The sequence below is a fragment of the Ceratotherium simum genome, chromosome 10 (genome assembly GCF_057802395.1).
Source record: "Ceratotherium simum simum isolate JZ-2026a chromosome 10, ASM5780239v1, whole genome shotgun sequence".
Lineage (NCBI taxonomy): Eukaryota > Metazoa > Chordata > Mammalia > Perissodactyla > Rhinocerotidae > Ceratotherium > Ceratotherium simum.
In genome coordinates this window covers 15,697,723-15,718,702 of record NC_141909.1, presented here as the reverse complement: position 1 = coordinate 15,718,702, position 20,980 = coordinate 15,697,723, and the positions used below count along the sequence as shown (strand labels likewise).

General features: G+C 39.2%; 1 protein-coding gene across 1 annotated transcript in view; it reads left to right on the top strand.

The window, feature by feature from the left end:
• Window positions 1–20,980, top strand: part of DNAJC3 (DnaJ heat shock protein family (Hsp40) member C3) — a 76,597-nt gene that overhangs the window by 15,989 nt on the left and 39,628 nt on the right. The window contains exons 2-3 of the mRNA XM_004423118.3: window positions 3,702–3,812; window positions 19,038–19,162. Of these exons, the coding sequence (XP_004423175.1) occupies window positions 3,702–3,812; window positions 19,038–19,162 (236 nt within the window). The remainder of the gene's footprint in view (window positions 1–3,701; window positions 3,813–19,037; window positions 19,163–20,980) is intronic.

Sequence of the window (20,980 nt, the reverse complement as noted above, 5' to 3'; positions counted from 1 at the left end):
AAAATAATTTTTCAGGTTTTTGTCTCCCAACTAGTGCTGCCATTCCACTTTTCAAATGGGCCTGCTGCTTCTGCGTGATGGAGTATGTGGTAAGACTAGTTAATTCCATGAGCATGAGCACATTGCGGTACTTCCTTTGCTGTGAAATGAGTTTCTTAATTAGATACAAAGCTGTATGGAATGCCATGATGGTGAATAATGCATTCTGTGAATCGGTGAATGGTGGTGCTGGCAGAAGCTTTACAGGCAAATTCGTATCCTGAATATGCGAAGGTGATCCCTAATGGAAGAGAACCAGTGTAATCAATCTGCAATCAGGTAGCTGGTTGGTACCCCGCCACTCCCGTGCCCTCCATGGTGCCGTGTTGAGAACTTAAGGTGGGTGTCTGGTGTTGGCAGGTTAGGCACTCAGCAGTAGCTTCAGCCAGATCAGCTTTGGTAAGGAGTAGTTTGTGTTTTTGAGCCTGTTCATAGCCTCCACTTTGTTCGTGGGTCCTTTGCGCAAGCACTGGTGGGGTGGGGAAGGAAGTCGACTGACTCCACAGGGCATGTCATTTTATCCACCTGATGATTAAGAGTCTCCTCTGTGGTGGATGCCCTTCACAGTTAATGTGCCTACCTAGGCTGTGATGGTTAAGTGCTGCTACTTAAGCTTCTGCTGCTCCAGGATCCCATCATCACCATTGAAATCAGGAAGCCCATCTCAATGGTGACGTCGCCGATAGTCATACCTGACCTACAAAGGGGAGTGACCACAGAGCTTTGAAAAGGTTGCAGGTAGTCCCTCACTAATATATTCCTCAACGCTTTAGTAAAGGGAGTGTCTTCTGGGCCCTCTCATGGATCATAGGTGGGAGGTTGGTGTGTAGGTCATACATGAGAAGTTCAACAGCATTCCCACCTCTCTAAGCCTTTAGATGAGCCTTCTTATCATGCAAGGGAAACTCTCTGGAATCTCAGCCTTATTAAATATAGGATGTTGTTGAGTCCAAGTTTTAATCAGCCAATCAAGTAAGTTGTTAGAGCCACCTCCAGCTGCATGAGCTAGTATATTAAATCTGGGATCTCTAGTATAGGAGTTGGCAAATCATTTCTGTAAAGGGTCAGATAGTAAATATTTTAGGTTTTGCGGGCCATTTGGTTTTTGTCAGAGCTACTCAACTTTGCCATTGTAGCATGAAAGCAGTAAATAGTAAATTGGCATGTCCGTGTTCCAGTAAAATTTTATTAATAAAAACAGTTTGCTGACCTCTGCTCTGGTAGGTGGCACATACCAATGAATTAGAGCAGATATAAGGTTATAGTCCACTCTCCTTAGTCTAACACCTTTAGAATCCATTCCCACACATGTTCTGTGGTTTTCTGCAAGTTTATCAGCAAAGTCTTGGAATCCTTTGGTGTGTAAGCTATTTTGGGGGGTCATAGTGTATATCTGTATAGTGACAATGGGAATGGTTAGGGTGACTCAGAAGGACTTGGAGGTTTAAAGTTGGTCAGTTTCATCTGGGTCCAACCAGTTGTCTCCATTTTAAGTTTTAGGATCCCATTCTTTACTAATGCATACCCTAAATTTCACAGAAGAAACTTGGTGAGACTGTGAATTCAACTGTTGTTTTAATTCCACAACCCTCAAAAGTAAATTTTGTGTTTATTTTTCAGCTAAATCAGCTTTGTGGCTACAAAAAAGAGGTTGTTTTAGGGCTACTGTGGAAGCTCTCAGACTGTGGCTCGAGCTGAGAGATGTAAGCTTCTCTGTGTGAGTGCGCTAGTGCACTCAAAGAATTCACTCCACGCCACTGTCCTTATTTTCATCGTTACCGCCATCCCGGTCAAGTGCAGCTGCCACTTGGGTTTCCAAGGCATGTGCCTCAGTTAGCACTTCATTACTGTCAACCAGAAGTTGTATCTTGATTATGATTCCAATACCTGCTAGGGATTAGTGACATCTTATTTCTCATCGACAAGGAGTTCAGCACTGCACTCAATCTCAAGGGCATGACCAAAATAACTCTCAAATCCTATCTTTTTGGGTCTGCTTATTGCCTCCTGGGACCACTCCCAGTACCAATTGTGGATAAGTCAGAGTCCATTCAGGAGACAGAAACTACCTAGTAATTTAAAAAGAGAAAGTTTAATATAAAGAATTGTTAAGTTATGATGAGAGAGTAACTATGAAGATGTAAAGAGAACTCTAAAGGATGTTCTAGGGCTGAGAGACAGTCCCCAAGGAAGGGCCAGCTTGGAGGGGAGGACCCCCTCCTCAGTGCTCGGCTTCAGACCTCACTGGAGAAGGTATAGTTGCAGCCCAAGTTTGCTGGTAGACAAGTTTGTTGAGTTGCCAGGGCCAGAGCTGTCCACAGTACCTGGGAAAGCAGGAAACAGCTCTCTTAGGTGGTTGGCCTGTGTGTGGGGGAAGTTGGGGTGCTGTTGTAGGTGTGAAGCCTGGAGTGCATGGTGTCTTCGTTGGGAGGTGGTGTCTGGTCAAGGCTGCCAGGTGGCTGAGGGACTGGACCCCTGGGCTTATGGCTAGGGCAGGGCACCACTGGATATCCTCCCGCCACACACCATGCAGCAGACGCTGCATGGCAGACCAGGCAGCAGGAGCCAGAGGAAAGTAAAGGCAGCAATGGGAACCAGAAGGTGTCCTTCCTGCCGTGCCCCTTCAGTGCCCTTTACTGACAGAGCATAGCATTGTGCTCAGTGTAAAGAAGAAATGCTTAGAAACTCCAGTCCGTTTTTACAACGAAGTACTGAGGAATGAATTCAGGGCAGAGAGGCAATCCACTGATAATTGGCCTGGTCAGTCAGATCGTATTATTCTACTCACAATTCCTCAGTAGTTCCCCATTTTACCTAGAGTAAAACCAAAACTGTACATGGTCGGGACCTTGTCTTACACTGCTATCTCCCTTGTTGGCTCTGTGGTAGCCATCCTGGTCTCCCTGCTGTTTCTGGAGCATACCCAGCATTCTCTCGACTTAGGGCCCTCCCACTGGCTGCTCCTCCTTCCTGGAAAGCTCTTTTCCTAGCTGTCTGCATGGTGAGTTCCTCACCTTCTTCCGGTAAGCCTTTGCTCATATGTCAGCTTCTCAGTGAGGCCTGCCCTTGCCCACCTTATTTAGTACTGAAATCCCCAGCACTCGTGACCCCTCTCACACAGCTCTACTTTTTCCGTAGTACTTTACCTAAAAAACTGTGTGATTTATTTATTTCTTATGTCTGTCTCCGCCCACCATAATGTCAGGCGCCATGAGGGGCAGAGGTTTTTGTGTGTTTTGCTCACTTATCCCAAATAGCTAGAACAGTGCCGAGTGCATTGTAGATGCTTAGTAAGTACTTAAATATTATAGTGGACTCTATAATATTAAAGTGAGATTCTAGTTTAACAAAGCAATCCTAATTTGGTGGTTTAACATATTTTTACTACTACTGTGTTGTGCAGTTTCCTTTGTATTTTGTAGACTGGTTACGTTCTTTTGACTGATGAGGTTGATATGGGTATATTTTTGAGTTGCTTACATTCTATAAAATGAAGCACTGTTTATACTTTATTGTTACTTTCTCTAGGTCACTTTTCAGCTTCTGTGACTTTTCTCATCTGAGTAGATGACTGAGGCAGATAACTATATTTTTAACATTTTATTCTTTAGAATTAAATCTTTGTTCGTGGAAAGTTAATTTATTTTTTAATTTGTTTTCAGGTGCTGAATGTGGAGTAAATGCAGATGTTGAGAAACATCTTGAATTGGGCAAGAAATTACTTGCAGCGGGACAGCTAGCTGATGCTTTATCTCAGTTTCATGCTGCAGTAGGTTTGTATCTTGGAACCAAAACACTCAGTGGCCATCTTTTTTTTTCTTTTGGTGAGAAAGATTGGCCCTGAGCTAACACCTGTTGCCAGTCTTCCTCATTTTGCTTGAGGAAGATTGTCGCTGAGCTAACATCTGTGCCAGTCTTCCTCTGTTTTGTATGTGGGACGCTGCCACAGCATGGCCTGTTGAGCGGTGTGTAGGTCCGTGCCCAGGATCTGAACGCATGAAGGCTGCCAAAGCAGAGTGCGTGAACTTAACCACTGCGCCACTGGGCGGGCGCCATCAGTGGCCTTCTTAGTGAATTCTAATTAATAGCTCTTTTTTTGGATAACATTTAAAATAAAAACTATTTAATGTTTAAATAAAACATTTAAAAATATTTGCAGGATTTTGGGTGAAATAGATTAATAAAATAAATGTGTGACACTTGAATGCATATGTATCTAACATGAGAGAATTTTCCAGGTAACTGAGACTCACTACTGTAAGAACAAGAATAATTCAGGATAATTTTGACAGTAAAATTTCTCAATGTATTATATAGTTTTCTGCCTTCTTAAACAGATTTCACTGAATACAGTTTAATTTTCTTGACCTGAGATAATCAATATAGTAGTTACTTTATCTTGAGGCCCTTGGGGAATCCTGCGGTTCATTGCCTCTTCAGTGTTGGTCAAACTCCCACCACCCCTTAGGCTGATACTTCTCACTGCTTACTTGTGTCTGTCTGTAGCATCAACTCTCTTTGCAGCTTTTAATCTGTTGAGACTGTGAGACACGAGATGAACAGAATAAATAGGTTCTACGTGAGGGCTTAAAGGGTTTTCTTATGAGTCACAGCATACAGTTTTGTGCTAGGACTTTTTAGCATTGACATTCCTGAGTCTTTGTTTATTTACTTATATGTTCTCACCTTTATTTGGGATGGTTAAGAGTGACAAGTCAACCTGCAGGGTAATGAGGTGGTGTATTTTTCATAAGATACAGTTCTGCTCACCAGAACAATTATCCTGTTGTTGTAATTTACATATAACTAAAATTTAGTTAGGTTTTGGTTTGTCAACATTTTTCTTCATGCTTTTCCTTAAACTCAGATTTTTTTTTTTTTTTGTGAGGAAGTTCAGCCCTGAGCTAACATCTGCCAATCCTCCTCTTTTTGCTGAGGAAGACTGGCCCTGGGCTAACATCCGTGCCCATCTTCCTCCACTTTATATGGGACGCTGCCACAGCATGGCTTGCCAAGCGGTGCGTCGGTGCGCGCCTGGGATCCGAACCAGTGAACCCCGGGCCGCCGCAGCAGAGCGCGCACACCCAACCTCTTGCGCCACCGGGCCGGCCCCTTAAACTCAGATTTTTATTACTGATGTTATTAGCTCTGTGGAATAATAGGAAACCTACATTTTAATCTTGGCTTTGCTGCTTGATAATCCTGTGAAATTGGTCAAGTTAGGTAAGAACATGTAAGCTTAAAGAAATTACTTGCGTATTCCCAGCAGCTTTCACTGTGCCACCCAAAAAAAGGAATTTTTGTGAAGATTAGGTGAGAATAATGTGTATATAAAGATGTATTTGAAAATAGGATGCAATCACACATTGAAGGTATATAGAAATAAGTATAATTTTGGTGTCTCTGAAAATTAAGGCTTTTATAAAAGCAGATTTGATATGTTAATAGAGTTTTCTTAACTATCTGGAGTTTCTTTTAGGAAGTTTTTTTCATTTCAGTGATTAGGTCACCTTGGGAAGTGGTAGCTAATTGGGACAACAATTTGCACAAGTTTCTTTTCACTAGAGATTGTATACTGTATGCCCATGTCATCATTCAGTCCATGCTTTTTCTGGTGATTCAAACTGTCTTCAGTGCTGCTGTATGGTAATTACAAAATTTTCAGTTGTCTTACATAAAGCATGTCTTAAAAAATGTATTGATTCTTCCCTACTACCGCAAGAATATTTTCAGAAACTCATACTGTCTCCATATTTTTTACTTTATTATTTGCTTTCTTTAATCTCACATTTAGCAGAAACATTAAGGGCTACGGCATATTGTTAAAGTAGTTTAAAATGACTGCCTATTTCTCTTTAGCTTCCCTGCTATACTAGAATTCTTAAGATAGCTCTTGCCCAAAATATCCAGTAAAATATTATTGTCTTCACAGAAAGATGTAAATTAATAAAGCTAAAACATGGTAATTTGTTTGTGAAATTCGGTAAAGGGAGAAAGTGAAACACTGCTAGTGCATTCAGAATTCAAATAGCAATGTTCATCATAATTTGGCGAGTAGCAGTGATTCTCAAAAGGTGCACATATTATAATTTCTGAGGAAGACCTGTGTAGTTTGAGACATTCATCATTTTAGTGTATGTAAAACACAGATTGTTCATAACTAACTATAGAAAATAAAGTTTAAATTGTATATGATGGGAATATACAGTAGATAGTGATTGGGGTGATGTTGTGTCGTGACCTGTTGAATCTCTTATGTGTGTTTATCAGAATAGAACTGTTGATCCTCTATTTCAGTTGTCTCATTTACCAAACATTAGATATTTAGTATGGCCACGTTTACTGCTTTAGGTAACCCAGTGAGTTAGTGAGAGCCTCTCACTGGCAGTGAATTAGTCCAGGTCTCCTGACTTTTAGACTAACAAGTTACTTAGTCCTACAAGCACTTACTCCTGTAGGTCATGGAGCTGTACTCTACTGTAAAATGTATGCCGACTTTTGTGGTAAAATATCATCCATGTTTTAATACATTGCTTTAAACTGACCATATACAAAGTTCATTAAATGTTAATTCATGTATTAAAATGTTTATGCTTCCCGTGGGGCCGACCCGGTGGTGCAGTGGTTAAGTTCGCTCGCTCCGCTTCGGCAGCCTGGGGTTCCCTGGCGTGGACCAATGCACCGCTTGTCAAGCCATGCTGTGGCGGTGTACCATAGAAAGTAGAGGAAGATGGGCACGGATGTTAGCCCAGGGCCAATCTTCCTCAGTAAAAAGAGGAGGATTGGCAGTGGATGTTAGCTCAGGGCTAATCATCCTCACCAAAAAAAAAAAAAAAAAAGTTATGCTTCCCAACTTCTAAATTTTATAATGTACTTTGTTTCTTTAACTCCTCCTGTGATTAGAAATTGATGTTAAAGTTTGTAATAGAGTTTGGCTAGTAGCATTGTGAGTATCAGCGAATCATTTTTTGTTGTAATGCTACAGCTGACGTTATTTATGGTTGTGACATTATTTCTTCCATTTTTATTTTTGAAAAATTACTTGATATATTTTCAAAATTACTTGGGCATGGTGTGTTTTATGATTACATTTTTATGCAATAAAACGTTTATGTATTTAAACTCAATAGCAGTGCAAATAATTATTTCTATGTTGTGGTACAGATTTGGTTTGAAATTTTTTTGTATCTGACATATAAATGTTTTTTGGCAGGAGTTTTAAGATTTTGAATGGATTGGGAAATGTTATTGATCTGTTGGAAACTGTGATTTGAGGAAGAGTGTTGGTTATGACTTTCCAAATAGTCTTCTGAAACAGTTGCATCTATTTCAGTGTTATGAAGTAGTCAGATGCAGTTTTGTTTAGAGATTTGTCATTAGTGAAAACTGCAGTGCGGATGTGAACATGGCCCACCTCTCATTCTCACAGCATGGTCTTATGGGGATAATGAATCCTAGGGTCTGAAACCATTTTTTTTTTTTTGTAAGGAAGATTAGCGCTGAGCTAACATCCGTTGCCAATCCTCCTCTTTTTGCTGAGAAAGATTGGTCCTGGGCTGACATCTGTGCCCATCTTCCTCTACGTTATATGCGATGCCGCCACACCGTGGCCTGACAAGTGGTGCGTTGGTCTGCGCCTGGGATCTGAACTTGCGAACCCTGGGCCACTGAAGTGGAGCACGTGAACTTAACTGCTACACCACCGGCTCGCCCCTGAAACCATTTTTTTTGATAGACCTTACAGAATGTCTTAGGTGTGTCGGGCATGAGTGAATGTCTAAAGTGGCGGATTAAATGGTGGACATGTCTGAAATGATGGGTTTCTCCATTTGCTTGGTAAGAAAACCAGTATCACACTTACATAGTTTTGCTAAATCGAAAAGCAAAATCCATGTCTACATTTATTTGTCACTTAAATATATCATGGTGCTTTCTAATTGCATTTGAACCTCACTTGTGAAATGACGATGGACATTACTGTTCACGTTCAGACGGAAGGAAACAAAGAGGACTCTAGTGAGGTCACATTCCAGTTCAGAAGATTGTGAACTTCTTAAGGATAGATACTATGTTATTATTATTATTGTTATTATTTTAATCTCTGGTGGGTGCTCAGTAGAAGTTTGAATGAAGGGTAGAGTTGGGTTAGCTGGGAGCAAGACAAAAAAATTTTTTGTATTTAGGCAGGGGTGGTGGTCTTTCTGCTTCCCACTACCACTGTTTACAACATCGCTTGTAATTTGCTTTCGGATGTATTTTCTCCAGATAGTGATTGTATTTTCTTTATTAGGGTTAATTTTCTCATATTTGAATTGTTTGGTAGTTTTAGGATTAGACCTTAAGTCTATCTCCCATGTTCAAATTTGCAGTAAACTAGTATAACAATTTGAATGACATGTTTTCAAATGAAATCTAGTATTTCTGTATGTAGGCTTGCAAGTAATGTAAATAATGAACTGTGGTGAAGGCCAGCTGTGGTGGTCCAGTGGTTAAGATACAGCGCTCACTGCCGTGGCCCAGGTTAGTTTCTCAGTCAGGGAACCACACCACCTGTCTGTGTGTTGCTGTGATGCTGAAAGCTATGGCACTGGGATTTTAAATACCAGCAGGGTTACCCATGGTGGACAGGTTTCAGCAGAGCTTCCACACGGAGACAGACTAGGAAGAAGGACCTGGCCAGCCACTTCTGAAAAAATTGGCCGTGAAACCCTATGAATAGTAACGGAGCATTGTCTGATATAGCGCTGGAAGGTGATAAGGATGGTGCAAAAAGGCCAGGCTGGCTTCCACTCTGCTGTACACAGGGTCGCTAGGAGTTAAGAGTCTATGGCACTAACAACAATTGTATATTTAATGGATAGTAGGAAAAGTGATTATTTTCAAGGTCATTAAATCTTGTAAATCTTGTATTGTGAGAAACTAAGCGTGGATTTCTTAAACTAGTCCTTGTTCAGTTGCTACTTCGTACACAATGATATAGGAATGGATACTAGTTCTAGGAACTGTTGGTATTTTAAGAGGAAGAGCCAGGGAAGGCTATTTTGATTTGCCATTCGGGTGACCCTATACCGCTAAGCAAATAAGCAAATTGATTCTTTTTTTTTTTTAATTGCTATCACATTGCTTTATAACATTGTATAAATTTCATGTGTACATCATTATACTTCTGTATCTGCATAGATTACATCATGTCCACCACCCGAATACTAATTACAGTCTATCACCACACACATGTGCCTAATCATCCCTTAGCAAATTGATTCTTGATTCATAGTTGAGCCATTGTCATTTGATTTCTTATTTTTGTAGGTTGATTGATATAAATTGGGGTTTTAATCCCATTTCATTATCTTAAAAATACTTGAAAACTGAATAGTAAAATAAGTGAAAGTGAACCCCTTTCACTTATTTTATGCCTCAAATATTTTATGTAGACTTTGTTGTATGTGTGTAATCAGATACTTAATACAAAAGCTAAATCATATACAATCCTCTTCGGAGGTTTTTCTGCGTGGACTGAAATGGTCAGGTTTTTTCCCAAATAGGAGTTCAGTGCAATTTTTCCTGAAGATGCTTTCTTGATAAGATACCCGAAGCTAGCAATAAGCATTCTTCTGTTCTTGGAAGAACTTCATACAGAGTTCAAAATAAGCAACATCTGTTTTTGAAAATGCCGTTGCTAATTTCATGTGGGAGAATGATCGGAATATCCTGGTGAGACACGTCTGTCTAAGAGCCATATCTGTGCTGACTTCTTCAGGTCCCTTGCTTGTCCCAGGCAGATCTCAGTGTTAGCGTTGGCGTGGGAGTGTCCTTTGTTGCAGTTATCAGGAATTTGTTTCCATTTCCTTTCATTTGGGCCAGGTGCTATGGAGACACAAAAATGAATTCACGCAAGGAATTTATTTTCTCTAGACTGAGGTGTGTATATAAATAAGTGATATTGGGAGGTAATGGTAAGTGTTAGGTGCAGTAAGAGATACGTATTATAGAATGTTATGGGGCCGGCGCCATGGCTTAGCGGTTAAGTGCGCGCGCTCAGCTGCTGGCGGCCCGGGTTCGGATCCCGGGCGCGCACCGACGCACCGCTTCTCCAGCCATGCTGAGGCCGCGTCCCACATACAGCAACTAGAAGGATGTGCAGCTACAACGTACAACTATCTACTGGGGCTTTGGGGGAAAAAATAAATAAATAAATAAAATTAAAAAAAAAAAAAAAAAGAATGTTATGGAAATTGAGGTAATGGAAGGTTTATTTTCACATATGTAATCAAATAAGTCATTTGTGGTATAAACTCCAGACCTTAAATCATGTTATTTTCAGTATTTCTTATTCTCTGCTTAGAGTGAATAAATTCTGGAGAACTTGAGGTTTTTTTTTTAATTAATGAATATAAAAGTAATCCATATTCATTGTGAAACATTTTGGAATATATGGATAATACAAAGAAGAAAATCCAGTCTCTCTGCCCAGATAACTGCTGTTGACATGTAGCAAATTTCCTTCTGCTTTTAGGGGCAGGCACTTAAGTTTCAGTAATCAGGTAGCAAATCATTTTTTTTTTTTTTTGGTTTGTAGCACTTTATTTATTTATTTATTTTTTTTATTGATGTTTTAATGGTTTCTAACATTGTGAAATTTTGGGTTGTACATTTTTGTTTGTCCATCACCACATATATGACTCCCTTCACCCCTTGTGCCCACCCCCCACCCCCCACCCCCCACCCCCACTGCCCTGGTAACCACAGTCCCGTTTTCTCTGTCCATGTGTTGGTTTATGTTCCACATATGAGTGAGATCATACAGTGTTTGTCTTTCTCTTTCTGGCTTATTTCACTTAACATAATATGCTCCAGGCCCATCCATGTTGTTGCAAATGGGACGATTTTGTCTTTTTTTATGGCTGAGTAGTATTCCATTGTATATATATACCACATTTTCTTAATCCAGTCGTCAGTCGAGGGACACTTAGGTTGCTTCCACTTCTTGGCTATGGTGAATAATGCTGCAGTGAACATAGGGGTGCATAAGCCTCTTTGGATTGTTGATTTCAGGTGCGTTGGATAGATTCCCAGTAGTGGGATGGCTGGATCATAGGGCATCTCTATTTTTAATTCTTTGAGGAATCTCCATACCGTTTTCCATAGAGGCTGCACCAATTTGCATTCCCACCAGCTGTGTATGAGGGTTCCTGTTTCTCCACATCCTCTCCAACATTTGTTGTTTTTTGTCTTGGTGATTATACCCATTCTAACAGGCGTGAGGTGGTATCTTAGTGTTGTTTTGATTTGCATTTCCCTGATGATTAGTGATGTTGAGCATCTTTTCATGTGCCTATTGGCCATCTGTATATCTTCCTTGGAGAAGTGTCTGTTCATTTCCTCTGCCCATTTTTTGATCGGGTTGTTTGTTTTTTTGTTGTTCAATTGTGTGAGTTCTTTATATATTATGGAGATCAACCCCTTGTCAGATGTATGTTTTGCAAATATTCTCTCCCAGCTGGTTGGTTGGTTGTTCATCTTGATTCTGGTTTCATTTGTCTTATAAAAGCTCTTTAATCTGATAAAGTCCCACTTGTTTATTTTTTCTTTAGTTTCCCTAGTCTGGGTAGGCATGTCATCCGAAAAGATTCCTTTAAAACCAATGTCAAATAGTGTGTTGTCTATATTTTCTTCTATGAGTTTTATAGTATCAGGTCTCACCTTCAGGTCTTTGATCCATTTTGAGTTAATTTTTGTGAATGGCGATAGCACATGGTCCACTTTCATTCTTTTGCATGTGGCTGTCCAGTTTTCCCAACCCCATTTATTGAAGAGACTTTCCTTTCTCCATTGCATGTTCTTAGCACCTTTGTCGAAAATTAGCTGTCCGTATATGTGTGGTTTTATTTCTGGGCTTTCAATTCTGTTCCATTGATCTGTGTGTCTGTTTTTGTACCAGTACCATGCTGTTTTGATTACTATTGCTTTGTAGTATGTTTTGAAGTCAGGAATTGTGATGCCTCCTGCTTTGTTCTTTTTCTTTAGGATTTCTTTAGCTATTTGGGGTCTTTTGTTGCCCCATATGAATTTTAGTATTCTTTTTTCTATTTCTGTGAAGAATGTCATTGGGATTCTGATTGGGATTGCATTGAATCTGTAGATTGCTTTAGGTAATATAGACATTTTAACTATGTTTATTCTTCCAATCCACGTGCATGGGATATCTTTCCATTTCTTTATGTCATCGTGGATTTCCCTCAATAATGTCTTGTAGTTCTCATTGTATAGGTCCTTCACCTCCTTGGTAAGATTTATTCCTAGGTATTTTATTCTTTTTGATGCAATTGTAAATGGTATTATCTTTTTGAGCTCTCTTTCTGTTAGTTCATTATTAGCATATAGAAATGCAACTGATTTTTGTAGATTGATTTTGTACCCTGCAACTTTGCTGTAGTTGTTGATTGTTTCTAACAGTTTTCCAACAGATTCTTTAGGGTTTTCTATATATACAATCATGTCATCTGCAAATAGTGAGAGTTTCACTTCTTCGTTACCTATTTGGATTCCTTTTATTCCTTTTTCTTGCCTAATTGCTCTGGCCAAAACCTCCAGTACTATGTTGAACAGGAGTGGTGAGAGTGGGCAGCCCTGCCTCGTTCCTGTTCTCAGAGGAATGGCTTTCAGTCTTTCCCGTTGAGTATGATGTTAGCTGTGGGTTTGTCATATATGGCCTTTATTATGTTGAGGTACTTTCCTTCTATTCCCATTTTATTGAGAGTTTTTATCATAAATGGATGTTGTATCTTGTCAAATGCCTTCTCTGCGTCTATTGAGACGATCATGTGGTTTTTATTCTTTGTTTTGTTGATGTGATGTATCACGTTGATTGATTTGCGGATGTTGAACCATCCCTGCGTCTCTGGTATAAATCCCACTTGATCATGGTGTATGATCTTTTTAATATATTGTTGTATTCGGTTTGCCAATATTTTGTTGAGGATTTTTGCATCAATGTTCATCAGCGATATTGGCCTGTAATTTTCTTTCTTTGTATTGTCTTTGTCTGGTTTTGGTATCAGGGTGATGTTGGCCTCATAGAATGATTCAGGAAGTGTTCCATCTTCCTCTATTTTTTGGAATAGTTTGAGGAGGATGGGTATTAAATCTTCTTTGAATGTTTGGTAAAATTCACTGGAGAAGCCATCTGGTCCTGGACTTTTATTTTTGGGAGGTTTTTGATTACTATTTCAATCTCTTTACTTGTTATTGGTCTATTCAGATTCTCCATTTCTTCTTGGTTCAATTTTGGGAGGTTGTATAAGTCTAAGAATTTATCCATTTCTTCTAGATTGTCCAATTTGTTGGCATATAATTTCTCATAGTATTCTCTTATAATCCTCTGTATTTCCATGGTATCCGTTGTAATTTCTCCTCTTTCATTTCTAATTTTATTTACTTGAGCCTTTTCTCTTTTTTTCTTAGTAAGCCTGGCTAAGGGTTTGTCTATTTTGTTTATCTTCTCAAAGAACCAACTCTTTGTTTCATTAATCCTTTCTACTGTTTTTTTGGTCTGAATATCATTTATTTCTGCTCTGATTTTTATTATTTCTCTCCTTCTGCTGGCTTTGGGCTTTGTTTGTTCTTCTTTTTCTAGTTCTGTTAGGTGTAATTTAAGGTTGCCTATTAGGGCTTTTTCTTGTTTGTTAAGGTGGGCTTGTATCGCTATGAGTTTCCCTCTCAGGACCGCTTTTGCTGCATCCCATATGGTTTGATATGGCATGTTATCATTTTCGTTTGTTTCCAGATAGTTTTTGATTTCTCCTTTAATTTCATCAATGATCCATTGGTTGTTCAGTAGCATGTTGTTTAATCTCCACATTTTTGTCACTTTCCCAGTTTTTTTTTCCTGGTTGATTTCCAGTTTCATAGCCTTATGGTCTGAAAAGATGCTTGTTATGATTTCAATCTTCTTAAATTTATTGAGGCTTGCTTTGTTTCCCAACATATGGTCTATCCTAGAGAATGTTCCATGCGCGCTTGAGAAGAATGTGTAGTCAGCTGTTTTTGGGTGGAGTGCTCTGTATATGTCTACTAGGTCCATCTCGTCCAGTTTTTCATTTAAGTCTAATATTTCTTTATTAACTTTTTGTCTGGATGATCTATCCATTGCTGTAAGTGGGGTGTTGAGATCCCCTACTATTATTGTGTTGTTGTTGATTTCTCCTTTTAGGTTTGTTAATAGTTGCTTTATGTACATTGGTGCTCCTATGTTGGGTGCATATATATTTATAAGTGATATGTCTTCTTGATGTAGTGTCCCTTTTATCATTATATATTTCCCTTCTTTGTCTTTCTTAACCTGTTTTATCTTGAAGTCTACTTTGTCTGATATGAGTATGGCAACACCTGCTTTCTTTTGTTTGCCATTAGCTTGGAGTATTGTCTTCCATCCTTTCACTCTGAGCCTGTGCTTGTCTTTAGTGCTAAGATATGTTTCCTGAAGGCAGCATATTGTTGGGTCTTGCTTTTTAATCCATCCTGCCACTCTGTATCTTTTGATTGGAGAGTTAAATCCATTTACATTTAGGGTAATTATTGAAATATGAGGGCTTAATGTTGCTGTTTTGTCACTTATTTTCTGGTTCTTTTGCATTTCCTTTGTTTCTTGTCCCATTTGTTTTGGACTGCCAATTCAGTTTGGTTGTTCTGTCTTATGATTCTTCTAGTTTTCTCTTTGTTTATCATATGTGGTTTTGCTTTGATTATTTGTTTAGTGGTTACCTTGAGGTTTGGGCAAAAAATCTTGTGTATGAGATAGTCCATTATCTGATAGCCTCCTATTTCCTTATACTAAGTCAATTCAGTCACTTTCCTCTTCCCCTTCTAAGTTGCTCTTGTTATACCTTATTCTATCTTGTGTTGTGGCTGTGTGTTTACAGTGATGAGGTTAAATTTATTTTTGGTGAATTTCTTCCTTTGATCTTTGAGTTTAGTATTTAAGTGGTTGCTAACCTATTCCGGTAAAGATCTACTATTTCTCTGATTTTGTCTACCTACTTTTCTCCTTCCTCCAAGCTTTGTGTTCCCTTTCTCTTCTTTTTTTCAGGCCTGAGGGCCTTCTTGAGTATTTCTTGTAGTGGGGGTCTCGTGGCCATGAACTCCCTTAGCTTTTGTTTATCTGGGAGAGTTACTATTTCTCCATCATATTTGAAGGATATTTTTGCTGGATAGAGTATTCTTGGCTGAAAGTTTTTGTCTTTCAGTATTTTGAATATATCATTCCAGTCTCTTCTAGCCTGAAAAGTTTCTGTTGAGAAATCCGCTGAGAGCCTGATGGGAGTTCCTTTGTACGTTATTTTTTGTTTTTGTCTAGCTGCCCTTAATATTGTTTCTTTGTCGTTGACCCTGGCTAGCCTTACCACTAGGTGTCGTGGTGATGGCCTTTGTCTGTTAATATATATAGGTGTCCTGTTGGCTTCGCTTACTGGTATTTCCTGCTCCTTCCCCAGATTTGGGAAATTTTCAGCTATTATTTCCTTGAATAGGCTCTCTGTTCCTCTTTCCCTCTCCTCTCCCTCAGGAATACCTATAATTCTTATGTTACATTTTCTAATAGAGTCAGATATTTCTCAGAGTCTTTCTTCATTTCTTTTTAGTCTTTAGTTCTCTCTCTTCTTCCATCTGGAGTATATCTGTATTCCTATCCTCTAAAGTACTAATTCTTTCCTCCATATTGTCAGCTCTGTTCTTTAAAGATTCCAGATTCTCCTTTATCTCCTCCATTGTGTTCTTCATCTCCATCAGCACTGATTGGTTTTTCTTTATGATTTCAATCTCTTTTGTGAAGAAACTCCTAATCTCATTGAATTGTTTGTCTGTGTTGTCTCGTATTTCGTTGAGTGTTTTTATGATAGCTATTTTGAAATCTCTGTCATTTAGTTTATGGATTTCTGTGTCTTCGGGGTTGATTTCTGGGTGCTTGTCATTTTGTTTCTGGTCTGGTGATTTCATATATTTTTGCATTGTGGTTCCTGTGTTGGTTTTGTTTTTCCTCATCCTGGAAGTCTCTGGTTGCAATTTCCACCTGCCACCACTGTCTGGTGGTAAAGGGCTGTGTAGTCTAAGCCCCCTGCACTCTGCCCCGGTTTTTCTGCTGCGATCCGCAGTTTTGTTTTTTCTTTTTTCCCCCGCTGCGATCCACGGGTCCAGTCCAGTTTGATCAGGTCTGCCTTGGATCGCTAGGTCTGGTCTGGTCGAGCTGCAGACTCCGGGTTGTGGGGAGGGGGGAGCTCTCTCTTTTGCCCTCTGGGTCCCTGACGTGAGAGGCTTCTCGTTTGCCCCTCTTTATCCGCTCTCTGGGGTGCTCAGATGTTGATGGTAGCCCTGTGGCTCCTCTGAGTCCTCTGTGCGGGAGTTTCCCACTGGCTGAGAGAGTCCGAAGAGCCACGGTTTCCCCGCCCGGCCGCCCCTCCCCCCTCTCGGGAGCCGCGCGGACCAGGATCGCTGATCTGATGGGGAGGGAGAGGAGTTCTCCTTACCTCTCCCCACTTCCTCCGGGGGCCCAGCACGTTCCGCTCTCAGATGTGTGGCAGTGTGGATCCCTCCGCTCTAGGTTTTCACTGTCTGGGATTCCGTTGTTGGTCTGTGGCTGTTGCTTTTGTTGTATCTTGTGGGGGAAGAATTCACGGGAAAGCTCACTCCGCCATGATGCTGACGTCACTCCAGGTAGCAAATCATTTTTATGGCCAGTTTTGCTGACCAGACCCGTTTATTTTTAATTTATTGCATATTCTAAATCAAATATAAACTGAACCTAAAAATATTCTATGTCAGGTATGCTCTAAATGTAGTTACTCTCTTTCTTACTCTTTCTTCAAGCTAATTACAGTATTTTGTAGGAAAAACCCTATATACAGGCTACTGACTTGGCTCTTCTTTCCGCGCTTTCCAGCTGAAATTGATCAGGAAAGCAATTTCAGTGATGCTTGGCTGGGATCATATGTGGGTTTTGTTTTTGTTTTAGATTTAAGAAAAAGATAAAGTTTTTTTATTGTTAAAATGCCCAGTTTTCTTATTTTTTCAAAATAGTCCTTTTTTTCTGACTGTCTCATTCTTTTACTTTTTTATTTTAATGAAGTATACATAAAAAATTTACCATTTTTACCATTTTTGAGTTTGTAGTTCAGTGGCATTAAGTGCATTCACGTTGTTGTGCAACCATCACCACCATCCACCTCCAGAACTTTTTCATCATCCAAAACTGAAACTCTGTACCCATTAAACAATTGTTTCCCATTTCTGATGCCCCTCCCTTCCCACCCCTGGCAACCGTTCTAATTTCTGTCTCTATAAATTTGACTACTCTAGATACTTCATAGAAGTGGAATCATAAAATATTTGTCCTTTTGTGTCTGGCTTAGGATAATGTCTTCAAGGTTCCTCCATGTTGTAGCATGTATCATAATTTCATTCCTTTTTAAGGCTGAATAATATTCCATTGTATGTATATATCACATTTTGTTTATCCATTCATGCACTGATGGACATTTGGGTTGTTTCCACCTTTGCGCTATTGTGAATAATGCTGCTATGAACATGGGTGTACAAATATCTGTTTGAACTCTGCTTTCAGTTCTTTTGGGTATATACCCAGAAGTGAAATTGGTGGTTCATATGGTAATTCTATGTTTAATTTTTGAGGAATCACCATACTGTTTTCTGCAGCAGCTGTACCATTTTACATTCCCTCTAGCCGTTCACAAAGGCTCTAGTTTCTCCACATCCTAATACTTGTTATTTCCTCCCTCCCTCCCTTCCTTCCATCCTAAGGGGTATGAAGTGCTATCTTAATATGGGTTTGATCTGCATTTCCCTAATGATTAGTGATGTTGAGCATCTGTGCATGTGCTTAGTGGCCATTTGTATGTCCTCTTTCGTCTATGGTTTCATAGCCTGTTCTCTCCTCCTGCCCCACCTTCCTCCAGCAGTACTTCAGGTAGTTTTCAGTGCCGTTAACAACTAGTCAAAACTGTAATTTTAAATGATTATATACTATCCTGCCATATAGATTTCCATATTGTAATGTTTTGCAAATGATAAGACCTTTGGGGGTAGAACTTTTAGGGTGTTTTAGTTGTAAATCTTAAAATGATGGACATCTGTATACATAAATATTTATTTTTTTAAGATAGATGGTTGGATTTGGTCAAGATCATTTTTAAGATTCTTGATATATATACACACACAGACACATATATATATATTTTTAAATTGCTTTCTAGAAGAATTGTTCAATAGTACAAGATTTGCTTCTAGTTGAATTCACTCCTTGTCCCACTTTGTAGGTGCTGGCAGAGTGGAATTGCTCAAAAACCTAACTCATCATCTGTTTTCCTTCTTTCAGATGTGAACTTCTCTAGTCTCACTCTCATTTCCATTCCCCTCATTTGTCCTATGGTTTGTACCTTCACTGCCATTTTAGTTGGAGTTGGTGAGGGAGCAGAGATTGCACATTCAATATGTCAATTTAATTGGAAATCTATAATGTTCTAAAATTCTGTGAATAAGGGCATAGTCCACAAGGTCAATCAGTATTTCACTTAAAATTTCAGCGAAGGCAGAGACTGAATTGCATACTTATATAAGTTATGAGTTGAATATAGTTAATATTCTAGACCAGAGGTTGGCAAACTTCTCTAAAGGGCTGGATAATAAATAATTTGGGCTTTGCATCCAGTCTTTGTTGCATATTTTTCTGTTTTTTGGACAACTGTTTAAAAATGTAAAGTATATTCTTAACTTGAAGTTTGTGTGTTGGATTTGGCTCAAAGGCTACAGTTTGCTGACCCTTGTTCTGGTTTTATCTGTAGTGATCTTGCTAGATGACATGACCCATTATTGAAGAAGAAATTATTTTCTTAATGCCTTTCTTAATAGAATTGCAAACTCTGATAATGTTCAGGTCATTTGATTTTTTGAGTAAATTACTGAGAGCTAATATTTATTTTAATTTTCAGATGGTGACCCTGATAACTATATTGCTTACTATCGAAGAGCTACTGTCTTTTTAGCTATGGGCAAATCAAAAGCAGCACTTCCTGATTTAACTAAAGTGATTGAATTGAAGATGGATTTCACTGCAGTAAGTGCATCTAAACTTTTTTTAAAGGAGAATTTAAGGGAACTTGGAAGAGGTAATTTGTTTCTTAAGGTGAGGGTTGGCGTGCTAGGCAAAGTTAGAGGGTATAGAACGCCACTATGATGTAGCAGCCTGGGCAGCAAGAGAAATTCAAAGCCCCTGGAATCAAAGGTCTGTGTGAAAGAGGATCAGTGGGTGCAGTAGGTGATTTTTAGAAGCTTGGCAGTGCTGTTAGCTTTGTGGTTTAGAAAGATGTCTGTGTGGGGCCTGCCTGGTGGTGCAAGCGGTTAAGTGTGTGCGCTTGGCTGCGGTGGCCCGGGGTTCGCCAGTTTGGATCCCAGGCGTGTGCCGATGTGCTGCTTGGCAAGCCGTGCTGTGGCGGTGTCCCATATAAAGTGGAGGAAGATGGGCACGGATGTTAGCCCAGGGCCAATCTTCCTCAGCAAAAAAAACAGGAGGATTGGCAGATGTTAGCACAGGGCTGATCTTCCTCACAAACAAAAAAAAGCTTAAAAAAAAAAAAAAAGAAAGATGTCTGTGTGGATGATGGAGTGTAGGGCAAGATGTGAAACTGAAAAAGTTGATTAAGAGACTGTTCTGGTGAATTAAGAGGCTATCAGGTGACTGGTGACAGTTTCAATTACCAGTTATCTGTAGCAGGAAGAATAAAGAAGAAGGGATAGCTCAATTAAGCAGTGGTTTGTGGTAAGAGTACAATGCTGAATTAGACAGAGTCCTCCTCTGAAACAACACCCAAGCTTCAGAGGGGGAGGAATTTACAGTCTAATGGGATATCCTGATGATTGGCAGGTCACTGTAATGGCTTAAAATAATAGGACCAATGAGATGATTTCACAATTAATTTGGTAATTCATTTATTGTTTATATCCTGCTGTATTCCAAAAAAGGATTTGAGATAACTGATTAGATATGGGTGAATGTTTAGTTTGAAATATTACTATTATTTTAAGATGGAATTCCCAAGCGTCAAATTTTTCTTTGTTACTTTACCCAACTAAGCACAACATGTCACAAAGGTTATATAGCTCATTTTTCTTGTATTATAGTAGCTATTAGCTAATTGAAGTGGCTTTCCTCTTGCTTTTTAACAGAGGATTAGGGAAATTGTATGTACAGTAAAAGTAATATATAACTTTTAGTGGACTATTGATGTGATTTCTGTCTTATGGTAGATGTTGGTCATCAGAGAGTTGGTATTCTTGGAAGAGATGGGATTATGCACATAAGAGGAATATCAGAGATGATGGGGGGAGAAAATGACGCGTGTTAAAAGGAAAGAAGCATTGTTATTCTGGTTATAGTGGAGTAGATATTTGCAGTGAGAGTTAATAAAAAAACACAACTATTTCCAGAGTTTTGATTGGTAAAGTCCCAAATTATGCAACTTTTATTGTAGTGGCAAAAAGTTATTATGATGGCAAAAGTATTTTGTTTTAATTCATGTCTAATTCACATACCATCAAATTTACTCTTTTTTGAAGTGTATAATTCAGTGGATTTTAGTATAGTCACAAGATTGTGCAAGCATCACCGCTATCTAGTTCCAGAACATTTTTATCATCCCCAAAAGAAACCCTGTACTCATTAGCAGTCACTCCTCAGCCTTTGGCAACCACTTATCTGTCTCTATGGATTTGCCTATTTGGGATATTTCATATAAATGAATTCACACAATATGTGGCCTTTTCTGTCTGGCTACATTCACTTGGTGTAATGTTCTCACGGTTCATCCACGTTGTAGCATGTATCAGAATTTCATTCCTTTTTATGGCTGAATAATATTACATTGTATGGATATAT